The following is a 20,016-nucleotide window of genomic DNA, read 5'->3' as shown; positions in this document are numbered from 1 at the left end:
TATTGTTGAAGGAAGGGGAACCATATCTGCCGAGGCCAAAACGGGGCCTATCAGAATAACAGTCCTTCCCAGGCTTTTGGCTTTCAGCGAAAATTTGGGGATCAGCGGGGATGGAGGAAAGGCATATAGGAGACCCAAGGGCCAATCGTGTGCGAGTGTGTCCCCTGGGATGTCCCCCGGTGGAGGGTACAGGGCAAAGTAGCCTCTGCATTTGGCATTCATCGGGGATGCAAAAAGGTCACAGCAAGGCTGGCCCCATTTGTGGAATATCCTTTCCGCCACTCGTTCTTTGAGGGACCACTCATGAGGCAACAGAATGGCTCTGCTCAATTTGTCCGCTATCACGTTGGATGACCCCAGTTTGTGCATTGCTACCAGGAAGCGCCCGTTGGATACAGCCCACTGGCAAATTCTCAGGGCCTCTCGGCATAAGGGGTAAGATCTGGTTCCCCCTTGTTTGTTGATGTACCAGGCTACCAACATGTCTGTCTGTATTGCAATCATCTCTTGAGGTAGAGAGTCATGAAAGTGTTGCAACACTAGGAACACTGCTCTCAACTCCAAGACATTGATGTGCAAACTACATTCCATCTCTGACCAAGTACCTTGGACAGCTCTTCCTTGACACAGCCCCCCCACACACACCATCAGGGAAGCATCCGTGGTCAGTGTGGCTGTGGGAGGGGGGAGTACAAACGGACGACCTACAGTAACTTGGTGGCTGTTCAACCACCAAAGGAGGTCCTTTTTGCAAGTATTTGTCAGCAGAATCTTGTGTGACATTGGAAGTTGTTGATAAGACCACTGTGTGAAGAGTAACCATTGGAGTATCCTCATGAGCATACGCCCCAGAGGAACCGCTATGAGAGTCGCTGCCATGGTGCCCAACATCTTCAGAACTTGGAATGCAGAGACATTTCCATCAACAAAAGGGATACTTGATTTCATGAAGAGATTACTTGTTCTTGAGGCAATCTGACCAGGGCGGTGGTGGTGTCTAGATCTGCTCCTATAAAGGAAATATGCTGTGAGGACGATACAGCAGATTTTTCAAAATTAAGGTTATGCCCAGCTGGGAGCAGACTGATGGTGTAATCCCTGGTGTGAATCAGTTGATGCCTGGTGGTGGCGGTGAGGAGCCAGTCGTCGAGATATGGAAACACCTGTAATTCTAGACGTCTCAGGTGAGCCGTGACCACTGCCATGCATTTGGTGAACACTCTGGGGGCTGTGGTGAGACCAAAGGGTAGAGCTCGGAATTGGTAGTGACTGGCCCCCAGCCGGAAACGCAAGTGATCTCTGGATGGCCTGGCCATTTTGATGTGGTAGTACGCATCTTTGGGATCTATCGAGCACATCCAATCGCCCGTTTTGAGAAACAGGAGTATCGATTGAAGCGTGACCATCCGGAACTTTTCCTTTTTGACAAAGGTATTTAGTTTGCTGAGGTCTAAGATGGGCCTCCAGCCCCCTGTTTTATTTGGAACTAAAAAGAACCTGGAGTAAGTTCCGGATCCTATCTGGTCCGCCGGGACTGGCTGGATGACTCTTTTTCCAGCAGCCTTTGAATTTCTATGGCTGCTAGATTCCACAGACTGGGTGGATCGTCTGGGATTCTTGCACGAATGGAAGGGGATTCTGAAAAGGGAATGATGTAACCTCTGGTAATTATGCTTTTTACCCAGGAATCTGATGCAATTCCTAGCCAGGTGTCTGGGTATAAAGCTAAGTGACCCCCGACTGCCTCCAGAGCAGGACGTCGGGCCTCCTCTCAGGAGCGCTGATAGGGCTTGCCAAGGAACTGCTCCCAGTCACCCTGGTTCTGCCGACCCTCTCTGCCGCCTGGGCAGAGTCTACCATTATACCCCCTTCCTCTGCCCCTGGAGGGGGGGGGGTTCACCACATGTGTTCTGGAAAGCTCCTTGGGTCTTCCAGAACCACATTTTTTCACCTTTCTGCCCTTTGGGGTATGGTCTAGTGGGGGTGGAAAAATGGACTCCTACAGCAGATAGAGTCTTTCCTTCCTGCTCACAACTAGTGAGTGTCTCCTTGATTTTAGGCCAAAACAAGGAAGAGCCATCAAATGGGGTATTAACAAAGGAAGACTTGAAGGCTTCCGCAAAGGAGCATAAGCGCATCCAGGATAGTCTCTGCAGAGCTATTGCTGAGCCTGATGCCCGGCTCGATCCCTCGGCTGCATAAGAAATGAGCCACATGGTAGAGTTTACAATGGAATTAAGGGCGTTAAGCTGTGCCGTCACTTTCTCGGAGACAGCATCATCTGTGTTGCCCTGTAGAGTATCTCCAAGCTCTTTGAGGAGATCTCGTTGAAGATGGGTAAAGTGGGTTAAATAGTTAAGCGGGAGGGTCCTGGAAGAACGGGTTGAAGGACCCGAAGAATCCACTGACCGAAGGATCGGAGACTTTAAAACCTCCGGTACCGGTTCCAAACTCGGGACTTGGCTCTGAGGCAAAGGTTCGGTGTTCGGCTCCGAGGGCTGAGGAGCCGGCAACCGAATCTTCCCCGAGGTGCTTTGAGCCGATGACTTGGGCTCCGATGACACCTTGGAAGACTTTGACCCCTTCAAAGATTTGTAGGTCTGTTCGGACTTATCTAAAGCCTCTAGGAAGTCTGATTTTAAGATTCCTCTATCGATAAGCTTTCTATGCCTTTCCAGCATAACTCTGCCACTAAAAGAGTGGCAGATGGAACAGTCCTCTTGAAAGTGTAAAGGCCCTAAACAATAAACACATGAGGTGTGGTGATCGGTGATTGACATTTCTGTCCACAGCCACACCGCTTGAACCCTGATCTCTGTTTTTCTGACATGCGAAAAAATGAGAAAAGAGCACAATTGCTAAGGTTCAGATCCCTGAACTTTACAAATATTAAGAATACTAGCAATCACACAAAACGTTCAGATCCCTGAACACTCACTAACTCTACTTTGTAGCTATTAAGAACACTAAGAATGACAAAAAAAAAGTGTTCAGATCCCTGAACACTCGCTTACTCTCAAAAAAAACAACAGATAGAATCACTGACAGAGCCCCGTCAAAAATTGAACTACAGAAACAGCCAAAGGCCTAGGAGCAACTGCTCCTAATAAAACACACAAAGCACACGCTATGTCTCCCAAAATACACACATATATATAGGTTCATAGGTTCATAGGTTCATACTAGGCTATCTGCCCAAGGGCATTTATAAGCCTAGCCCATAGTTATGTGGCTTTCACCACCCCTTTAGTTTGAATAAAAACTATGCCTATCATTTTTCTGTGCCTCTGTCAAGCAGTGACACTGAAGTAATCCCTGGGGTATATCTGCGATCTCCCATCCATTGGTCAAGATTCCTCTTGAACAAGGCCAGCGAGGTGCCCTGCCTCACATGTACCGGGATTTTGTTCCACAGCATAGGGAGTCTCTGGGTAATGAATCTGTCCCTCCAGCATGTTCTATTTATAACCGTGTCAAGGTTTAAGTCTCCGCCCTTGTGGTTCTGAGGGATCTAGATTTTTGAGGTGAAGCATATTCATCAAATCTGGGTTTGACATGGCCTTATATGTCAGGCACAGGTCACCTCTGAGCAAGCGGTATGAGACTGAATAGAGCTGGAGTTCTTTCAGTCGGGCAGCATAAGACATATTTTGAGACCCTTTATCCTTTTGGTGAGGAACTTTTGGGGCCTTTCAAGCTGCAGCAGGTGTCTGGTCAGATACATTCGAGCAGGGCATTGTACTCAATCATAGGTCTAATGAGTGATGAGTACAGGGGACGATGACCTCCCTTGATCTAGATGTGAATCCCTTCATGATCAGGTGGGATATAGAAGGTTTTCCTAACTACTTTAGCAACATGAGTGTCAAACGAAAGGCTACTGTCAACTTGGGTCCCCAGATCCCTGATGACTTTTTCTGTGCTCAGTGGATTGTCACCTATATGGTAGCTAGGGGTAACCTTGTTTTTCCCGAAGGGTATGACTATGCATTTTTTGGCGTTTAACTTCAGGCCATGGCTCTGGCACCAGTTATCCGTTTCTGTGAGGCCCTTCTGGAGGATATCTGTGTCAGATGTGTTTTCCACTATGGCGCCCAGTTTGCAGTCATCTGCAAACTTTGTCAGCCATAACCCTCCTGTGTTTATATCAAACTATCACAGTTATAGAAAATTTTCTGTCAAAAGACAGGAAAAAAAGGGTACTGGCCCGAGCTTCTTGCGAAGAGCATGAGGTCCATTGCAGAGGAAAACTAGATCTGGGGTTTGGCAGCAGAGCATCATGGGATAGGGACTGTGTCTCGAGCTTCTCAGAGATCTAGAGCTTGGAAAGTGGCCGACTCGGAGCCAATGGATCGGCTCCGAACCCACGTGTAAGAACAAATGGCGAGATTGAACAACTTCACATCTCTCCTTCCACTAGGCTCATACTAGCCAGTACTTATCTCATCCTATCCCTTCTATAAGGTGCATCTATCCTCACCAACCTGCAATCTTCCCTCAAAACAAAACTCTCCTCTTGCTATAACAAGATATCAAAATTTGCAGCAGGTCACAGAGGTTACCACTGCAATTCTCTTCACCAGCTAAACTGGTTTGAGCTACCTAACCTCCTCACTTATACCAAACTCATCCAAGCACACAAACTCATTTACAACCCCTCTCTTTGTCCCTCCCTAGCCACTACCTTTGAAATGTATGAACCAAAATGACTTCTAAGATCCAATTCCCAAAAACTAATTAAATTGCACTAACCCACACGGCCAGCTGGGAATCACTTAATGTCCTTCTATCTAGCATGCCTCTGGAATTCTCTACCATCTCCTATCCGCATCACCAGCAGTCTCTCCTCATTTAAAACCTTGCTGCACTCGCATCCAACTTCACAATGGAAGTGCTCCTGTTCCCATCCTACCAAATCCTTCTAATACCACTTCCTCCTCTCCTAGAACTAAATATGTCACCACTGCCTCCTATAATTTCACAGCTCTATTGAACTATTTGACCAGCTACTTAACAGTTACCCCATGCTGCTACTTTTTTTTTGTTACACAAAAGTGTTTTTATTTCTATTTTACAAACTATACTGATGTATTCTATCATGGTTAGCCTTTTCTTATTATATTTACTTTGTATTCCTATGAGATAATCTGTAATGTAAATGCGCAATGTGTACTATGTATTTGTATTTTTCTGGAGCTTTTCTCCCCAGGACTCCACTGAAAATGGGCTCCTTGTGGCCCAATTGGACTATACTGGCAAACAAACTGCAAATAAATAAATAAATAACCCCTAAAACTTCCTTCTCATTAACTAGCCCTAAAGCTCCCCTCTCCTAAAATCCAAAATCCTCCTCCCACTCTGAGAGCATCATCTACGGTACATGTAAGCACTGATTCAGTGGTCAAACTACTAAAGCCGATAAGATAGCTGAATTAAGGTCTGACTTCCATTTAAAGTTAATATGAGATATTAAGGAGAAACCTCTTTCACAGCCCACAGGAGGGCAAGAAATTAAATGAACTATTCCAATAAGCACATGAATATCTTTAAGGATATCAGTAAACGTCCTCCAGTAAGCAAAATAAAAACAAAAATCTGTCTATCAGAAACACAGTAGTAATTGCCTACTGCTGCAGATGCACTTTAGTAATTTAATTTTTAAATCAATAATTATTCAGGGTTACAGTCTTCATTAGGAAAAAGATATAAAGACACAGCAGCACAGACTGATCTAGGGTGGTCACTGTAAAATGTATACATCATTAATCCCAAGCAGAAGGGAAAAAAATAAAGAAAGCACAACCTTTAGTGGACTGCCATGTGCTATGTAGTGGAGTTTTACTTTCAGTCAATAAAATAAAATAATAGCATCTGGTTAACAAAAGTAAATACCTACGGCTGCAAACTCAGTGTTGATTTAATTAAACAAAGTTATTCTTCATATGTGATGAAGTCCACACACATCAGCTTTGAAAAACACAGTGATAAAGGAGCACAAGCTGCCAGATCTGTCTAAAAGCCTATATCCCACTTGCAGTTTTCAATGGGGTAGACCCCCCTCACACACACACTAACTAAAAAATCTCTCAGACTGGCTACTAGTAAATGGCCCTATTTGCTGCAGCTGCACAATGATCTAACTCACAGATTTACAACGTTTCACGCAGGGTACTCTCTCACCAAGACTGAAGGGCACTGTTAGAGTCAGCACATCTGTCTGAAACTGTCATAGAAAGCTCTGCCCAGCCTCAGTGTCCTGCCCTCACACACTGTTTGATGATAAAATTGCATGTGATAAAAGCCTCCTGAAAATAAAACTACAATGGAAGTCAGTGCCAACCTTATTCAGATACATCTGCACACAAGGCAACAAAGTAAAACTAGTCTATGAATGGCATGTGTGTATCTTTTGCTTGTAGCACTTTGCTCTTCACAGCACTTTACACCTGCAACTAGCTCTACAGCTGGCCGCATTTCCTCTTGACCTTACAACAATGTGCACTAGCACACCACAACATTGTCGTGGCTACTTTTGGTACTGCATCCTTTTACTCTAGCTACAAACCAGTATGTGCACATCAGAAGGGTAACAGCATTTGCATTAATATGCCATTACTTTAATAACAAAAATATAACAGTGATGTCTTGTGCAATTTCATACCTTTATTCTACACCAGGGGTGTCCAACAGGTGGTCTTAAGGCCACAATCTGGCCCACCGAGACATTTTATCTGGCCTACAGCAAACTGTTTTGAATGGACGGATACATGTTAGACATAGTATTGTGGCCTCCAAACCTTAAGTTTGGTAAGTGGACCCTGAGTAAAAAGGTTGGCCACCCAGATCTACACTGTTTTATTTTACAATATTTATGAGAGAAGTACAATTTTAAGGCAACTGTCAGAGATAACGAACAGAAATGGCCCAGAGAGGCAGTACTACTACCACCAAGTGTGCCAAGTGGTTAATGGAAACATTAAATTAATTTATCACTAAATGCCTTGGATAATTTGCCTAGATCCTTTCACTAATGAGCATCTGCAGCTTTTGAGGACAGGTGAAAGACTGATTTAGGATTCCACTAGAAAAGCAGTTAAGCCAGCTGAACTAATTTTCTGCACTTTTTATACTGCACATCAAAGCTATAATTAACCCAGCAGGAATGTAAAATCATTTCAGTCTGTCTCACAGCTCTGCACTAAATTAGCATCTAGACAAAGCAATCTGCAATCACATGTGATTTTTAATATCACCAAAGGAGAGTGATTACCACTTTCCAGTTTGAGTCCTAACTGGGATATCTTCTGGGTGCAGTCTGTATATGCTGCAGGTGAACTGGTGGGCCTATGAACTGCCTGACTGTGTTTATCTTGTGGGGTGGAAGAGTGCAGGTGTGTGTGTCCATGTGCACTCATGTGTTCATGTCTTTCAACAGACTAGCGTCCTAACAAAGACTTGGATTCTCTACAGCTTCTCCAAAAGTTCATGAAGATAAAGTCCTGACAGGGTTCCATAGAACCTGAGTTAAATTAGCAGCTCAGGTGCCAACAGACACTGGTGTGGATGAGGAAAAGAACAGGTGTGATCTGCTTGCATATCCTGGAGAAAGGAGGAGAATGCATGGAGTGCTATCAGAAATTATATTTTCCAGTGAATTCAGAAGAACCATTAGGGCATCCGTTTAAGTAAAAGAAGTTATGACTTACCATAACGTTCCATCTGTATTGTTGATCCATGTTCAGTCATTACGCATGGGTATCAGTTCCGACCTCGGAATTGAGCCGGCCATTTTCCAAGCTCAGGTCAGCTTCACACTCTCGACCTAAACTCTTACCCACAATCCCCCTCTCCCGATTACCTCAGATTGAGTTTGCAAATCAAAGAAGGTAGATGCTACCTCTGGTTAAATAACCTCAGAGAACCGGATGGTGAGATCCACTAGAAACCACAGAAGGGGGGAAGGAGGGAGGGTCATAATGACTGAATGAGGGATCAACAATACAGATGGAACGTTATGGTAAGACATCACTTCTTTATCTGATATTGTTAATCCTCGTTCATTCCTTACGCATGGGACTGAGTCCCCAGCTACCTCTATTCCTGGGAGGCTCTCATGGAAGGACATTCCTGAGCACCACAGAACAGAACGATGCTCTTCCCCTGGAAGCCAAATCTAATTTGTAATGACTGATGAAGGTATGAGGCGTAGCCAAGTTGCAGCTGCACAGATGTCATGTAAAGAAGCTCTGGCATGGAAAGCAGCAGAAGTTGCCACCGACCTTGTTGAATGAGCTTTCGTGGTAGTAGGCAACGAGATATTACTTTGTGTATAAATGAAGGTCACACAGTCCCTTCAACCATCTAGCTAATGTGACCTTAGCAACAGCAGATCCTAATCTAGGTCCAGAAAAGGCCAAAAATAACTGGTCAGATTTACGAAAGGACCTAGTCCTGTTCAAGTAAAAATGGATTTGCCTGTGGATATCTAGGGTATATAGGCAATACTCTCCTCTGTTTGAATGACTTGGAAAGAAAACTGGCAATTCAATGGTTTGATTAATGGACATTTCGGAGATCACTTTAGGCAGAAATGATGGATTAGTTCTCAGAGACACTAAATCAAGTATGGACTCTTGATACATAAAGCTTGAAGCTCAGAGATACGTCTGGCAGAAGTAATGGCGACCAAAAACAAGATTTTCCATGACAAATGCTTGAGGACGCAAGAAGTGGCTGGTTCGAAAGGTGGCGTTGTCAGAGCTTGTAGAACTAATGATAAATCCCATGGCTGAATAGGTTCTCTAAAAGGTGGCTTCAGATGATTCACACCTTTTATGAAGGTTTTGCACAATTTGTGGGACATAAGAGAGGAATCTTGGACACCCTCATGAAAATTAGAAATTGCAGCCAAATGAACTCTAATGATAGAGGCCGATAAACCTGATTGGAAAAGGTCGGCCAGATAGTCTAGTATTATCGACACTGGTGCTGAGAAGGGATCCACTTGTTTATCTTTCAGCCAACAGCGTAAATCTTTTCCACTTGCTCAGATAAGTGATTCTAGTGGAAGACATACGAGATGCAATGAGAATGTCACGTACTGGTAAAGAAAGATCATTCTGCCTGGCAATCAAGGGAATTGGAGTAGCCAAGCTGTGAGCTTCAGGCTGTTCAAGTTGGGATGAATCAGGTTCTGTGGATGTGAGATCAACTCCGGGGTTGGTTGGAGAATCCATGGTCGATCTAGTAGGTGAGGCCAAAGGAAGGGGAACCAAATCTGTCGAGGCCAATGTGGTGCTATGAGGATCACCTTGCTCTTCAACAGACTGGCTTTCTTCAGAAACTGGGGAATGAGGGGAAAGGGTGGGAATGTATAAAGAAGACCCGAGGGCCAATCGTGGACTAGAGCATCCCTGGGTGACTGTCCCGGATGGGGAATCAGGGCAAATTAGTTGCTGCATTTATAGTTGGTCGGGGATGCAAAGAGGTCGCAGCAAGGACGGCCCCAGCGGTGGAAGATCTCCGTCGCTATCAAGGGATTCAGGGACCACTCGTGAGGTTGAAGAATGCACCTGCTGAGTCTGTCTGCTATCACGTTGGAACTCCCAGGAATGTGTGTTGCTAGAAGAAAACAGTTGGTAGCCATCACCCATTGCCATATCCTCATGGCCTCTTGACAAAGGGGGCAAGATTTGGTTCCACCTTGCTTGTTGATGTACCAGACCACCGCCATGTTGTCTGACTGAATTGCAATTGTCCCAGACGGCAGCAGGGGATGAAATGCTTGCAACGCCAGAAGCTCCGCCCTCAGCTCTAGAACATTTATATGCAGATGGGCCTCCAGTTCAGACCAAGTGCCTTGGACTGTCTGTCCCTGAGATACCCCCCCACCCCATCAGGGAGGCGTCCGTGGTCACTGTGGCCTTGGGTTGCTGGGGGGAAAGGGACGAGACCATTGTGACAGATTGTATGTCATCCACCAATTTAAATCCTGTTTGCACCTGTGGGTTACTCGAATCATGGCTGAAAGAGGATGCTGAAAGGGATACCATTGGGTGACCAGTAGCCTTTGTAGAAGCCTCATGTGAAACCTGGCCGGTGGGACAATGGTGATGGAGGCTGCCATGGAACCCAACAGCTGTAAAACCAAGTGAGCTGTGGATTTCTCCCTTGAAAGGATTGGAATCAGTTGTTGCTTTATCCTTAAAATTCTGTGCTCTGGAATAGCAGCTCTGCAGTTCTTTGTGTCCAAGATAACCCCTATGAATTCTGTCGACTGAGATGGGGTGAGATTGGATTTTTGCCAGTTTATGGTTATGCCTAGCCTTTGTGCAGCGTGGAGACAGTATGCCAGGGCTTCTTCCAGTAGATGTCTGGTGGGGGCGGAAATGAGCCAGTCGTCTAGGTATGGAAACATCTGGAATCCTTGAAGTCGCAAGTGAGCTGTGACAATTGCAATGCACTTTGTGAACACTCTGGGGGCTGTAGAGAGTCCGAAGGGCAGTACTCTGAACTGGTAGTGACTGGCTCCCACACGTAAGCGCAGAAATCTTGATGGCCTGTCCACTTTTATGTGGTAGTACGCATCTTGAAGATCTATCGAGCACATCCAATCGTCTTTTTCCAAAAGCGGGAGGATAGACTGTATTATGACCAACCAGAATTTTTGTACTCTCACAAACCTGTTCAATACACCGAGATCCAAAATTGGTCTCCAGTCCCCGGCTTTCTTTGGCACCAAATATAGTCTTGAGTAGAATCTGGATCCTATCTGATCTGGAGGGACTACTTGGATGACTCTCTTTCTTAGCAGCTTTTCTATCTCTAGTGCTGCTTCTTCCCTTTGACTGGGTGGAACGTCGAGAATGTTTTTGAAGGGACAGGACAAAGATCGAAGGGGATATGATAACCTCTGGTTATAATCCTTTGTACCCAAGAATCAGTGCTGATGGTTAGCCAGGCAGAAGGGTACAAAAAGAAATGTCCCCCAACCACCTCCAGAGGAAAGGAGTTGGGCCACTCTTCAGGAGCTCTGGTAGGATTAGCCAGGGAAAGAATCCCTGGAACCCTGGTTAGCAGACCCCCTGTGCCCCAAAAGGAGCGTCTTCCCTGCGAGTTTCCCCCTCTGCCTCTAGGGGAGAACTCTGCCTGTGTGTCACGGAAAGGACCCCGAGATTTCTTGAACCATATCTTCCCACTCTTTTGGTTTCGGGAGAAAGCACGTTGGGGGGAAGAATAACGGACACCTATAGCAGAAAGGGTCTTACCGTCCTGTTCACATCTGGCCAGTGTGCTTTTAACTTTGGGTCCAAACAACAAGGAGGCCTCAATGGGAGCGTTAAGAAAGGAAGCCTTAAAGGGTACAGCGAAATTGAACAAGCGCATCCAGGCATGTTGTCTCAAGACCGCAGCTGAACCCGCTGCTCTAGCTGCTCCTTCTGATGTGTGAGATATCAGTCGCATAGAGGAGTTAGATATTGACTCAATGGTGGCCAGCTGATAGGCCACTTTGCCACGGACCTCATCAGACATGGCACCAGCCAAGGTTTCAGAGAGCTCAGAAATCAGATCCCTTTGAAGCCTGGTAAAGTGTGCCATATAATTCAGGGACCTGATGGTAAAGGTCGCTGATGCAAAGGTGTGCTTCCCTATCCTGTCCAGGGCCCGGGACTCTGTTAGGCGGATGGGCAGTCTGGCTTTCTTCTTCTGCCAGATCATTTTTTGCTGCGGCTGCCACCACCAAAGCATCCAGGGGATCCGTAGCAGGAGTGGACAAAATCTTATCTGGCATCCGGGGAATAGCTTTGACGGTGTCAGAAGCCTTCCAAGCATGCTGCACGATAAGCCGGACAAGTTCATCGGCAAGTGGAGTAACCCAGGAGGTAGGGGGCCGAGCGCGAAAGGCCTGCGGGAACACAGATTCCTCAGAGGTTGGTTTAGAGGACTGCCAGTCACCTCTGTTTCAGGATTTCGAGGATATCACCAAAGGATACCTCAGAGGGTGACCGAGGGGATCCTTCACCCTCATCAAAATCTGTGTCTTCAGTGAGGGACTCCTCTGTGGAGTCCATGTGCTTCCCCTTACACAAACTTTTCCGGTGGACATCCTCAGCGGGAGAAGCTGGGGAAGACAGTGGAAAAGGGTTTTCCTGTGTGAATATGTCCTAAGGCCCTTGCACCCAGTGTCCGCTCGGTGCAACTTATGAAACCAGTGTACCAGAGGAAGGCGGAGGGATAGACAGTCCAGTATTGCTAGCAGTGGCGAAAGCCTTCTCCATCAGTTGGAAGGCTGGTCCACCTGAAGAGGAGTGAAAGTCAAGGACAGGGGTCACCCCCCCCCCCCCAAGTGGCTCAGCCTGCCGACCCGGAGTCCCTGGATGGCTGTGGAGCTGCAAACTATACGTGTCACAACTGACATCCTGTGTTATAGCAAAACTTTCCTGCCATGATGGCAACTGCGGTTCCTTAGCGAGATCCATAAAGGAAGCCACAGAAGGGGAAGACTGTGCTACATCCATGGACTTCAAAGGCAATGAAGGAGGAGAATAAGAAGGAGTATTTGGAGATGGGTGATCACCTCCCAAGGAAGGATAGCTCCTGGGGGGGTGCAATACCTCTGGCCAAGAGCACATGATCCACAAGACGCAACACGTTGTGTTCGGAAAGACTTCTAGTGGAACTCACGGAGACAGAGAGAAACAGGCCTGTCCACAGAAGAGGCAAACTTGGTGCCCATCTCACCAGTCTGCACAGAGAACAATGGTGCCGAGAGAGACTGGACTATGGGTGTCTGCACCGAAGAAGTCATCGGTGCTGAGGTCATGGTCTGCACCAACACAGGGATCGGTGCCGAAGTGGTTGTCAGTACCAAAGCTGGAACCGACAAAACTGGAGTCAACAATAAAGACGTCGGTTCTGAGTAAGATGTCAGAGCTGACATGATCAAGGTCTGCGCCGACTAAACAGTCGGTGCTGATACAGTGGTAATAGTCTGAACTGAGAAGCCCCTCAGTGCCGATATAGTGAAGGGTGCAGGAGAAGACGGAGCCGAGATCACTAATGTAGCCAAAGGTCTAGGCACTGAAAGCACTGAGGCTGACTGAGTGAGCTCCGGAGCCAAAACTTTAGCCTTTTTAGGTTTTGGTTGGTGGGAGTCCCCAGCCAGGGACGAAGGCAAAGATTTAGCCTTGGTAGGAACATCCAAGATTTTATGGGCTCTAGGAGGGGTTGAGGCCTCCGACCCAGAAATAGCCTCTGAAAAGGGAGATTTAAGAAGTCCCTTCAGCAACAACTTGTTTTTCCTTTCCAAAAAAGTTCTACTTGAAAGGTTTTCACAGATAGTACAGAATGGGTCAACAGATAAGTGGGGCGCCCCCAAACAATAAACGCACAAAGAGTGTGCATCAGAAGTAGGTAGTTTGTGTCCACAATCAGAACACCATTTAAACCCCAGACTATCTTTCTTATCTGCCATAACAAATTTAGATAGCAGAAAAGGGTACCAGCAATGGTACAAAAGAATACCTGAAGGTATGAAAAAAAGGGAAAGATTACCAACGATGGTAAGGGTAGAATACCTCGTGGTAATAAGGTAGAGAAAAGATAAGAAAACCTCAAGAAAATATGGTCGCTAGATGCGATAGGGTAACAGACAACGAAATAGAAACTTTTCTGACAGAAAAGTAATATAAATTACTATTATACAACAAATAACTGTACTTAGCTCAAGAGAAGCAGCTTGACACGATGGCAACGCGGCAAATGAAATCTGAGGTAACAGGGAGAATGTGATTGTGGGTAAGAGTTTAGCTCGAGAGTTTGAAGCTGACGCAAGCTTGGAAAATGGCCGGCTCGGTTTCGAGGTCGGAACCGATACCCATGCGTAAGGAATGAACAAGAATTAACAATATCAGATGGTATGATGCGTTTATGACGACATCACTTGTTGATGTGCAGAACTGTCCTAAGTACCGCTGCATGCCCAATCTATGCTGTGTAGCACACATACATATAGGGAATCCAAAGTAGCATGCATCAGAAACCTAATGAAATCCACTTTATCATTATTGGACAAAAGCACTTAACAGTTTTTGATTAAAGCTTTTAAACAGCTTTGGACTTCAAATCTTATGTGGTTGCATTTTATTGACACAGTAGGCTCCTTGTCCTCACCCAGCCTGCACGCTACTTTGCATTACTCTTTTTTTAATGTGTCGTTTGCCTGCAGTTTAGTTTTTAGTGCTTTATACATAGAGGGATCTTGAGTATGAAGGAACATGAACAGCAGTGGCGGCACTTAAGCTCACTATCCTCCCATGGAACATGTCATCACCAACTACTTTCTTCTGCTGGTGACCCCAACCTGGATGGGATAACCTGGGTGAAGCTGCTGTAATCTGAGATAGCAGAGGCTCAAGGTAAATATGTCATCACAAGGGACAAAGTGGACAAACCCCAACCCAGAAGAACCAACAAAATACCGTCATGCACTTAAGAGTGATAGTATAGGTTCCGACTTCCTTTTAATCCCATAACTGATAAAGTAATTATTGCTGAATGAATTAAATGAAAACCCCATTATTAACTTCTTAAGAGAAAAATAATTGCAGAACATTCTAAATGCATCCAACGGATGTGCCATGAGTTATAATCTGCACTGTAGCTGCATAATAAAAAAACTGAATTTCAGAGCTATAACACTAAACTTACTTTAACATGGCAAGTGTTTAACTCCTTTTCTGGTCTCTGGATGGCATCTGAAACAGCACTATGCCTTCTTACTTCATCAAATTCTGAATCTGTGAAGTGAATATAATAGTAAATATCAAACATCAATAAAATGACTGAAGAGTTAACACAAACTGCAAAGTATACAAATGTATAACACAAAAATCAAAACCATCAAACTCCACGTGTATTGTACAAGAACAATTATTTTATTCTCTTACCACTAGATTTTATTTCCATTGCTCACCTTTGGCTAATACTGTACAACACCTTATCGATATACAAAACAGGCCTTTAGGCAGGAGTTCCATTAAGTATCAGAGGAAGATGACAGCTACACCTCTTTTGGGTAAAATACTCCTGATGTTATGCTATAAAGGTATTTCCAATTCAACAGCTACAATTCAAAGATCATTACAAAGCCTACAGCCAAGGAGGCAGTTGAAACTTGCCACATCACCCAGTACTGATGAGAAAACTAAAGTACACTTTCTCACAGTCACTCCTGTGGCATACAGGGGACAAAGCCCTGACTGAAAAGTAGCAGGGAGAGATGAATGTTACCATCCTGACAGAGTGGGTGGTGGCATGGGCATCTCCTGCAATGACACCAAGTGGTGACTGGGGACATTGTGTAGTGGAAGGCATGGTCCCAAGAGGTGATGGTTGATGGACATGGCTTAGCTACTGTGGAGGTAGGGCAATAAACCACAATGCCCCCATTGCACTCCTGCCCCTATGTATGCTACCACAGTCGCCAAATAGGGGAGGGATCAGGTAAAGTCATAGAAAAATAGTGGCTTGATAACTGACAGCACAACTCCCTTGGATGTTCTTAGCTTTTGCCACTTCATATCAAAGCCCCTCCTTAAAGGGAATTAGGTTTAGAAGATCCAAACAGCCAATTTCAAGGTTTCCAGGTTCAGATCACCACAGTGCCTCATTTCTGTCAGTGTGCTCCGTTGAAGGAGAAGTTCTTATGCTATTTGTTTCAAAACTGAAAAAGCATGCCTGGGACAGTAAGGAACACTGTAATGAGTTTTGTTCCTGCTCTTCTGCTTTTGTTAGCTTCTGGAGAGTACAGGAAGCAACAGGAAAACAAAGTAGACCATTTACACAGCGTGTCTGCAGCCCAGGCTTTGGGGCTTGGGAACCTGGAGCAGAAGGTTTGATGCTAGTGGCTGTCCTATGATACCGAAAGTTGCAATAGTGGACTCCAAGTTCTCTGAGAATGTCTTGAAACTGAGAGGATCTGATCACCTCTCTTAAATCGTAGTCACATCAACAGCTTACTCCCAGCTGCCCTTGATGTGATCTCTTTCCTTAGAATGGGAAAGAGTAAATCCTGTTGAGAAAGTGGGTGCTGATGTTGAAGTTAAATGCTGTTCAGGTAACACTGGATTTCCTTCTTATAAAAATCAGAATAAATGTACCATTATGACAGAAGGTGATATATGGCTTAAATTTCTCAACATTGCTCAAGTTAGTAAATCATTTATTGTAATGTTGCTGAGGAACACTGACTTCAGCATTAGAAATTAGAAGTTATGTACCTACCATAACGTTCCATGTTAGTTGTCTTCTCTCGCCTTCTTTCTTGCTGGATGGGTTCGGAGCCGATCCTCGGCTCCGACTCGGCACTAGCTTTAGCTCGAGAACTCCTTTTACCAGCTCGAGGCAACCCTATATCCCATGATGCAAGGCGGAACTACCTCAGATCTCGTTTGGCAGCTAACTAACCCTGCTAAAGACTTATCCTAATATAATTAGGAACCATGGTTCCTAAAAGAAGTCCTCATAACAATGCTCCAGAGGAAGCAATCTAATAGGAACTCTCCAAGATCTGTCCAGGCCAGGGGAAGGAGGGAGGGGAAGAAAGAAGGCGAGAAGACAACTAACATGGAGCGTTATGGTAGGTACATAACTTCTAAATGTTAAGTTGTCAATCTCGCCTTCATTCTTGCTGGATGGGACCGCGTCCCTAGCACCTGTATCCCGGGTGGCTCAATGGAACAGACTCTTGAGAACAGTGGAACCAAAACTGGCCCTATCTCTGGAGGCCAAATCCAACTTGTAATGAGACACAAAGGTATGAGGCGTGGCCCAAGTAGCTGCTGCACAAATAGTGTCAATGGGAAGTCTATCCTGAAAAGCTACAGAAGTGGATAGACTCCTGGTCGAATGTGCTTTTGGCTTAGAAGATAGTTGTTTGCCCCTGAGAGAGTACACATAGGAAATGGTGGAAGTCAACCATCTAGATAAGGTCACTTTAGATACTGGAAGACCCAACCTGTTTTCTGCATAGGAGACAAACAATTGGTCTGATTTTCTAATTTGTTTAGTCCTATGTAAGTAGTACCTGAGCTGACGATGGACATCCAAAAAATGCAGCTTCTGTTCAGCTCTGTCAGAATAGTTAGGAAAGAAAACTGGTAGATCAATAGATTGGTTAATATTGGCTTGAGATACAACCTTGGGGAGAAAGGAAGGGTTAGTTCTGAGCGAAACCCTATCCTTATGAAACACCAGATAAGGTGAACGAATACAGAGGGCCTGAATCTCAGAAACTCTTCTTGCAGAAGTAACAGCCAGCAAAAATATAGTTTTCCATGTCAACAACTTTAAAGAACACGTAGCAGACGGTTCGAAAGGAGGTAGAATTAGGGATGCCAACATTAAGTTCAGATTCCATTGCGGAGGAGGATGTTTCACAGGCGGTTTTAGGAGAAAAACTCCTCTCAAAAAGGCCTTGCATAACCTATGAGACATGATGTTATTGTCCTGCAAGCCAACATGAAATTTGGAAATAGCAGCCAGTTGTACTTTGACTGTAGATGATGACGATCCTGAATGAAAAACCTCCGCCAGGAAATCCAAAACAGAATGTATAGGAGCGGTGAAAGGATCAATATTTCTGGCGTTTGCCCAAATAGAAAAACGTCGCCACTTGCTAGCATAAACAGTTCTAGTGGACGACTTTAAAGAAGACACTAAAATGTCTCTGACTGAATCAGAAATCATTGGTAGCCTGGCTAGGGAAGGAAGTGGAGCAACCAAGCAGTGAGGTTGAGAGAAAGAATGGCCCGGTGCTGCTGACCCGACTGGTGGATCAAAAGATCCGGAACTGGGTCCAGATGCCAGAGCTGCACCAGAAGGTGATGATGTAGAGACGGAAACCAAATTTGTCGAGGCCAATATGGAGCAATGAGGATCAATTTGGCTCTCAACGCGGTGGCTTTCTGAATGACTTGTGGAATAAATGGAAAGGGAGGAAAAGCATAAAGAAGTCCCCGAGGCCAATCCTGGGTTAGAGAGTCTCTCAAGGGTTGGCCTGGAAGAGGAAAAAGTGTGAAGTAATCTGGGCACTTGCTGTTTTGAGGGGTAGCGAAAAGATCGCAACAAGGGGTGCCCCACTTCAGAAAAATCTGATCCACTACAGACTGATTGAGAGACCATTCGTAAGGCATCAGAATAGATCTGCTTAGCCTGTCCGCCAATAGGTTGGACCTGCCGGGGATGTGCGTTGCTATCAGAAACCGCTGAGAAGAGATCGCCCATTGCCAAAGTCTGAGAGCTTCTCGACATAAGGGATAGGACCTGGTTCCGCCCTGTTTGTTGATGTACCAGACCACGGACATGCTGTCCGTCTGTACTGCAATAGTCCCTGTGGGAAGAAAGTCGTCGAGGGCTTGCAACGTTAAAAGCACTGCTCTCATCTCCAGGACATTTATGTGCAGGTGGTATTCTATGGGTTGCCATGTCCCGTGGACCATCCTGCCCTGATAATGCCCCCCCCGACCCGATCAGAGAGGCATCCGTGGTGACTGTGGCAACTGGAGGAGGGGGAACAAAGGGTCGGCCCTGATGAAGAAGAGGGGAAGATATCCACCATCGTAGATGAGCCCTGCAAGACTGTGTCACTAAGATCTCGTGTCTCATGGGCAAATCGTGGTACGACCACTGCGTGAATAACATCCACTGCAGGAGACGCATGTGGAAGCGAGCCAATGGAAGAAGAACAATGGCTGCAGCCATTAGGCCTAGAACTTTCAAGACAAACCTGGCTTTGACCTTGTTGCTTTGTAACAGAAGCTGAACAAATTTCTGGATGTCCAGAATCCTTTGATTTGTTAGCCTGGCTAACCTTCTGACGGTATCTAACTCTGCGCCTATAAAGGTGATAGATTGGCAAGGCAGCAGAGAGGATTTTTCGAAATTCACCGAAATTCCTAGACTCTTGCAAAGCTGTAAGGTGTAGTCTCTGGACCGAAGAAGCTGATCCTTGGAGGTGGCGGAGAGGAGCCAGTCGTCCAAATAAGGAAACACTTGGAATCCTCGGCGTCTCAGGTGAGCTGTGACTACTGCCATGCATTTGGTGAACACTCTGGGGGCTGAAGTGAGGCCAAAGGGCAGTGCTCTGAATTGGTAATGACTGGCTCCCAGCCGAAAGCGGAGAAACCTTCTGGAGCGTCTGTGAATCTTTATATGATAGTACGCATCCTGAAGGTCTATCGAGCACATCCAATTGTCCTTGCCCAGAAAGGGCAGAATGGACTGCAGCGTGACCATCCGGAATCTTGCCTTTCTGACAGACTTGTTTAGTCTGCTTAGGTCTAGTATTGGTCTCCAATCTCCTGTCCTTTTGGGGACCAAAAAGAATCTTGAGTAGAAGCCGGATCCTACTTGGTCTGCGGCACTGTTTGGATGGCTCTTTTGCCAGGAGTTCTGAAACTTCCTGATTTGCCAAATCCCTTTGACCGGGTGAGATGTCTGGAAGGGATTGTAGAGGTACGGGAAACCTTTCGAAGGGGATTTTGTAAACCTCGGATATAATCGACTGTACCCACTTGTCTTGTGATAGGGATTGCCAGGCTACTGGGTACAGCAAAATTCTTCCCCCGACTGCCTCCAAGGGTGGACAGTCGGGCAACACCTCAGGGATGCTGAAAGGGCTTCTCAGGAAGAGGCTCCCTGTTGCCCTGGTTCTGAGGACCCCCTGCCTCTAGGGCGTCTATTATTGTTACCCCTCTGCCTCTGGGGGTAAACTGACCACGTGTGTCGGTGTAGCTCCTTGGGCTTTACGGAACCACATCTCCCCCTCCCCCTTCTGACCCTTGGGATATGGTCTAGAAGGAGTGGAAAACTGGACTCCAACGGCAGAAAGAGTTTTACCGTCCTGTTCACATCTGGTCAAAGTATCCTTCACCTGAGGTCGAACAAAGCCGAACCGTCAAAGGGGTGTTGGTGAAGGACGCCTTAAAGGGGTCCGCAAAATTACACAGCCGCATC

General features: G+C 45.8%; 1 protein-coding gene across 1 annotated transcript in view; it reads right to left on the bottom strand.

The window, feature by feature from the left end:
- LOC122805296 (centromere protein F-like) overlaps positions 1–20,016 on the bottom strand; it is a 566,537-nt gene that overhangs the window by 185,800 nt on the left and 360,721 nt on the right. Inside the window, exon 5 of the mRNA XM_044075384.1 lies at positions 14,710–14,798. Within this exon, the coding sequence (XP_043931319.1) occupies positions 14,710–14,798 (89 nt within the window). The remainder of the gene's footprint in view (positions 1–14,709; positions 14,799–20,016) is intronic.

The sequence above is a fragment of the Protopterus annectens genome, chromosome 6.part1, assembly GCF_019279795.1.
Source record: "Protopterus annectens isolate FY-2018-M chromosome 6.part1, PAN1.0, whole genome shotgun sequence".
Lineage (NCBI taxonomy): Eukaryota > Metazoa > Chordata > Ceratodontiformes > Protopteridae > Protopterus > Protopterus annectens.
The sequence above is the reverse complement of the archived record's forward strand: the minus strand, read 5'-3'. Positions and strand labels throughout refer to the sequence as shown.